The 6678-nt window shown below is 36.8% G+C and overlaps 1 protein-coding gene across 1 annotated transcript in view; it reads right to left on the reverse strand.

Annotated features, from left to right (window-relative positions):
- LOC109910864 (calcium/calmodulin-dependent protein kinase type 1D-like) overlaps positions 1 to 6478 on the reverse strand; it is a 68335-nt gene extending 61857 nt beyond the window's left edge. The window contains exon 1 of the mRNA XM_048606703.1: positions 6362 to 6478. Within this exon, the coding sequence (XP_048462660.1) occupies positions 6362 to 6444 (83 nt within the window). The 5' untranslated portion in view covers positions 6445 to 6478. The remainder of the gene's footprint in view (positions 1 to 6361) is intronic.
- Between the last annotated feature and the right edge of the window lie 200 nt (positions 6479 to 6678).

The following is a 6678-nucleotide window of genomic DNA, read 5'->3' on the forward strand; positions in this document are numbered from 1 at the left end:
CATGTATGTTCAAATTATGGCAATGAGAAATTAAGCTCAATATTTTTTGCTAAAACAAGACTTTCATGTAAACAAACCTTATCAATAGTATATACTTCATACCTCTTTTCACCTGTTGATAAAATTAACTCGCAGCATCTTCTTAACCAATCAAATAAAGGAATTATTGAAGAAGTATACTCAGTATTAACCAGGAATTGTAAGAATAGTTGATTCAATGGCAATTCAGATACAGAAAGCAAAATAAAGAAGGGAAAGAAAAAGTTATGATAAACTTATTACTTTACATTGCAAGCAACAATTAAAATCAGGAGGCATGAGATTCCGCAATGGTAAAATTTATTTTCACTAGTGGAGCATTTGTTTGGCAGTAATTAAGATGACTGACAGTAAAGTTTTCATTTTTGAAATGGCCAAGCACTAACATTTTCTTGTAAGTTTAGTGAAATTCTATAATTTAAGTAGAGTAACATTACACTGTTTCATATGTTTCTATGCTGAGTCCTCTTAGTGAGATACTGATGTAACGAAACTTCCAAATGAACTCACAACTTGGACAACAAGTCCCTAGTTTCTGCTTTTTGCATTTGCAATCATTGTCTGATTTCCACTTTAGTGACGAAATGTAGTGGTGAGCGTTACTGTTTTTTCTACAGCAGAATTCAGGCCAATAACAACTGAGGGGGCATTTTGTTCTAAGATGTTTTGTGCTATTTAAAAATAATGTAATTAAAGCTATCAAAATAAGAAATCAAAGTGCAGACCTTCCTTAAGATAAACAGAATGTATGTCCTATTTTGCTGCATTTCTTTGCCTTGGTCACAAACAATATTTTCCTGCAGCTAAATCAATTTTCTAGAAAGTTACCTTTCTGCAAAGTGAGAATATATTTCTGGTCCGTTTGTCTTGTCGATAATTCAAACACCACATTAGTATGAGCAATTCTTAAGGTAATACTAAATAGAAATGTAGGCTTCCAATTGGAAAAAAACATTTCATGTTCACAATTTATAAATAGTAATTTGGATATTTCACTTATCTTTTTCAAAGTTTAAACATCTTGAACCTCTCTCATACCCAAGAACATTGAGCTAGTGTTTTATAATGTCTCTCTTTTGAGAAACCCTTCAAGCTATATTCTAGTAAAGGATGAACAACCCCAAATAATAGAAAAAAATATTCTTTATAAAAGGTGAACGCTTGTTATCTCTGATGTATATTCACAATTATTATTAATTTCTTAAGTTTAAAACATAATTGTTAAATAAAAATATTCATGAAAACTAACCAAATGCGAATTGAATTGAATTACCTTTATTGTCACACATACTGAAATAAATACCGTGAAAAGTTTGCAAGTCGCCACTTACAGCAACATCTTAGGTACAAGGTACAGATTGTTCAGTTCAGGAAAAAACATTAGAAAAATAACGATATATAAAATCCAGCATTACGAATAACTTCAAAAATAGAGAAATAAAAAGTTCAAAACAGGAAAGGCTTGGAGGGAACTTCCTCAGTTCTGAGGAAGGGTCACCAGACCCAAAACATTAACTCTGATTTTTTTTCTTCACAGATGCTGCTAGACCTGCTGAGCTTTTCCAGCAACTTCTGTTTTTGTTCCTGATTTACAGCATCTGCAGTTCTTTTGGTTTTTATCATGCCCCTGAGCGTTGTTTATGAAACACAGAAGCAAGTTGTAGATCAATTAGACTCCCAGTACACAAAGCTCCATCAAATTTATATAAAAGAAATAAATATACATTGCCATTGAAAGCAGGGAACTATCTGTTGGAACAAACTATTTTGTAATGAAAGCAACATAAGCGTCAAGACTATGTAAGTTTCGAACAAGTTGTAATCAAGATTTTTGTATTAAGAGAAACATATGTTGACAATGATTTTCTGGTCAGATCAGGAGAAAAGCAGATTGCATGAAGTTGTAAGAATCATTTCGAGTTTTAATATTACCATTTATGTGACTGTATTTTAAGCAAATTGTGTTAGTACTCGGTTTATGATTCTTGCATATTCAGAGGAATTTAGATAAAAGTTCAGAAGCCTGAGCAATGACCATGACAGAGATTTATCACTAAAATATTGATCAAAGTGCAAGCAAGTTTATTATTCCAAATGCATATGCATGATTACTTAAAGCTGCCTGGGTGGTGTACCATTGCTGAATTCCACGGAAGAGAACAGGAAAGATTTAATCACCCGTTCCAGTGGGATCCTGCTCTTAGCCACCTTTGGTGAGGGACAAGGTAGAAGAACCTGGTTACCTGGTTAGAGTGAATAGACAGAGAGGAGAGAGAGAGAGAGAGACATATTGTGTTCTGTTCCCAAATCCCTTCTGGCTGCTAAGCAAACAGCAGCGATGCCAAAAGCCTGGAGGCACAGCATTCTTAAGCAACAAATGGGTGTGTAAGCTCAGCAAGACCCATGTTGGGGAAAAGAAAATAATCCTTAAAAATTATTAAATACCCCTCACTGAATAAATACTTGATTCTCTTCCGAACAATACTGCTCTACTGCAGACTGGTTCTAAAAAAAAATGAGATTTTGCCGCATGGTCCATTTTGAGATAAAACGAGCCTGATAGGGAGAGAATGAGGGAGGGAGGGAGGGAGGGAGGGATTGTCCTTTTTAAGTTACAGAATCAACAATACAGTTGAGACCAATTAAGTGAAAAGTTCTCTTTTGTTTTTAAAAAAAGATATTATCGAAATAAAAGGAATTTCAGAACCATTTGGCACTGGATACAGGCAAGGAAAATCTATTAATAGATTTAGCAGTTCTTCACATTTAACAATCAATCCAAATAAACATTCCCAGTGAGAATTAAGTTACTGAAAACATTCTTTTTTTTTTGCTCATTTGTAGCTGGCAAGGAAAGTTTCCCAAGAAATGTCTGCAACTGTATACAAAAAAAAGCATATAAGTCAATATGTAAGATAACATATAACCTTTAATCATGATGACATGTGGGTTTAATGCATTGCTCCACTTTAATTTCAGCTTTGCTGTCCATTTATAAATTATTAACATAAACTGTTAGATGCAACAAGAGAAGCCAGTTTGAAAATAAATTCAAATTATGTCGTGTTTCTCAATGATATTTAAATCTAGCTTTTTTTCGTGCATACTAGGATTTTTAGTTTAACCCAAAATCTAAAAAAAAGTAATGTTTCAACTAAAAACTGCTAACAAGGTTATTTCAAACATGTCCTGGATGGGATGCTGTTTATATATCACACAGCTTGTATTTTTAAAAAATTAAACATTTGCAAACTCCACATTAAGAGTACAGAAGATCATAGAGCAATAGAAAAACTATCTTCCTCTACTGGGCAAAAGAAGCCCCACTTATTCATGAGAAGATATTTTTAACTCATTCATTTTTAACCTAAAGCTTCATTCTGAAGAAAATAACACTTCTTGATCTCAAAACTGTACCAAATGTTAATGTTAATAACAGTTCTAAATTATCCAGCACAGTCAGTCCACCACATGAAATGTATTTCCAGATTCAGTCATGTTGCTTCAATGAATACTGAATAAGTCCTATCAAAGTACCTTCAACGATGCAAAAGAGTTCAAAATAAATCATGAAACTTTATTTGAAAAGAGTATTTTTCTAAACAAGCTGCATTTTTCTCTCTGTTTATTTTGTCTTTTTACTGGTCCAGCATTTTTAGTTTAATGTAAATAGACAAAGAATATTGTGCATTGGAAAATCAGTTCTTCTGATGTCTGACTGATTCTTGGAATAAAAATGGAATTGTGGTTACTCAGAATATACTTGTTGTGGTGGATCAGAAAACCTTTTCGACCAGGAAACTCATTCCAGAAAACAGCCTACCGAGAGCGTGGGAGTGATTTCACTTTGTAAATTTCTTACAATGTTTAAAAATTGCTAAGGTGGATGCCACATGACAGGCAAAAAGCAAAATAATTAGATGCAGCCAAGTACAACAAAACCTGGGTACAGGAAAAACAATCCTTTCAAGGCATAGCAAATAAACAAAATTAATTAATTAATAGGTTGACTTGTTTCAACAAATCAGAATAATTCCCAAACCGGTTTCAATTTGATTTGACAATGCCCACACAAAAGCAAGTTACACTCAACAATAATTACTCAAATTGACATAACCGTGTCACTAATCTTGAAGTATAAAACATATTCTTGCTGTAGTTGTGTGCTTTTGAACCTTCTGGATTTTAATATTTATGGCATTCAACCATCATTTCCGTACATCCTTTGAGAAGCAATACAACAACAGCAATTTTCATTTATACAGTACTTCACATGTAGAGATATTAGGCCAGGTGGCCAAAGATTTGATCAATGAGGCAGGCGTTAAAGAGTGTCCGAAAGAAGGAAAGGAACACAAAGGTTAGGGAGGGAAATTCAGATTATGAAAGACACAGCCGTCAGTGGTTCAATGCTGAACACCAGTTCTGCAAAATAGGCCAGAGCTGGAAAAAGGTAGAGCCCACACACAGTGTGGCAGGGATTTGAAAACAAGAATGATGGAAACTGAGGCATTTACTGGACTGAGAACCAATGTCGGTCAGCAAGCAGAGAGGAATGGTGAGAGAACAGGACTCGGTACAAGTACGGCAACAGCAGAGTTTTGGATGAACTCAGGCTTATAAAAGTGGGAGCTCAACCGCAGGACAGTATTGGACTAGACAAGTCTAGATGTAAATAGAACATCAACGAGGGTTTTAGCTGATAAGTCAAGGTAGGAATGTGGGTGGACAATTTTCATGACTTGACGCTGAAATATTGAAGCAGAAAGCTCACCTCAGAATCAAATAGGATACCAAAGCTATGAAAGATCTTGTTCAGCCACAACAGCCAGGAAGAGGGATGAAGACAGTGATCGGAGTTTGTGGTGGGGTCCACAAAAAATGGCTTCGTTTCTCATGATATTTAATTAGAGAAACCCTTTGCTCATCCAATGGTGGAAATCAGACAAGGCAATTAGCAAATCAAAGGGACTGGAAAGGCAAGTTGGATAACGGGGTGGGGGGGGAGCAGTAAAGCTAGGTGTCAGCAGCTTGCACGTGGAAGCTAACATTGCATTTGTCCATTAGCAGTAAGTGGATGCAAAATAAGAAAGGGCCAAAAATTAATTCCAGAGGGTTTGAAAGAGATGAGCAAGTAGCGGTGGGAATAGAAGCCATTGTTGATGTTTTCCACCTATGAGGATAATCCCACCTACCTGGACAATGCAGAGGTGTTGGAGGAAGTTCTTTAGATCAACTGTTTTGAAGGCTGCAGACAAGTAGAGAGGAATGAGGAGGGAGTGTGTGTCACATTCCCATAGGTTATTGTGACTCTGATAAGGGTTGCTTAAGGGCTGTGAAGGCATTCAAACATAGAGCTGCTGGAAAGATTAACATTGACCTGGAAGGCAACAAAAAGTGTAGGCCAAAGACATCCAAACCCAGCACTGGAATGAGGTGTCCAGAGCCAATATCCAGGTACAAATGCTTCAAAATATAATTAAAGCTGTAACAATCTGATATATTTTGCAAAGCTGCAACCGTTCAGTGGGCTAAGCGTACTGAGGCACACACCAAAAACAAAATTCTCTTTGCCTGTTCATCCAGCCTCAATCACAGTAGCGCTGGACTTTCTTCGGCGCTATCGTGTTTAAAATTTCCTACGCCGATTATCACCTATGAAGCAGGCACAGTCTAAGTGGAGGATGATATCAAGTTCTGTTGGAATGTCATATAGAGCAAAGTTTAATGCTAACTACCTAGGATTACATACACAGTGAAGAGATTATGGAAACAGGTCCTAGGCTGAGCCATCATGATAAGAGGCTGGGAAGGATCAGAAAAGGCCAATGCAGGAGGAAGCAACAGGTCAACGAATTGCCGTTCAAAAGATGGGTTATGCAGTCAAAGATCATAAACAATGAAAGCTCCGATTTTCTCATTTTGTGGCGATACACCCCGAAGTTTTGGAAATCACTAATGCACAGCAGACGGCTGTGAAAATCTCCTGAACTAGCGCTGCATCGACAACACTCCACCTGTATTGCAAATTTCTCACTCAAAAGACAGCAAAGCATAGTCCTCATGTAAGTACTTAGCATTTTGAAGAAGTAGACAGCTGCAGATTGGCGAAGGCTTACTGTTACCACATGCTGCTACTTTCGCGGATACCTCCTTGCGATTTAAGTCGTTCACCGCCAAAAGAAATACCAAGCTCTCAGGGCTACAGAATATGGATTTTTTTTAGGAATGCCATTTTGGGAATCAATTCAGATCCCGGTTTGGTGCCCTGATCTCCGCCAACGAATATCAGTTCCCAAAGGCAAGAAAATATTGTACTCACGTTCCCAGGACTTCTTTGAACTCGTACGCCACTTTAATTTCCTCTTTCTTTTTCCGTGTTTTGTCCATCTCTCCTAAAGGCATCCTCTCCTGTATATTTTCAGAGAGTGCAGCTCCTTCCACTGTAAAAACAGGGAGGAGGGAGGAGGAGGAGAATGATATTAGATTTACTTAGACGAAAAAATGCGCCTCAAAAGCAGCAACAGCGGTTCAGCAAAAGATCAAGTCTAGGTTTCAATTACCAAAGCCTGAAAAGCATTACAGGAAAAGAAAAAGACTTGACAGGTTCAGGCTTGTTATTAGAGATACACGCACAAA

The sequence above is a fragment of the Rhincodon typus genome, chromosome 16 (assembly GCF_021869965.1).
Source record: "Rhincodon typus isolate 14 chromosome 16, sRhiTyp1.1, whole genome shotgun sequence".
In the NCBI taxonomy this organism is placed as follows: domain Eukaryota; kingdom Metazoa; phylum Chordata; class Chondrichthyes; order Orectolobiformes; family Rhincodontidae; genus Rhincodon; species Rhincodon typus.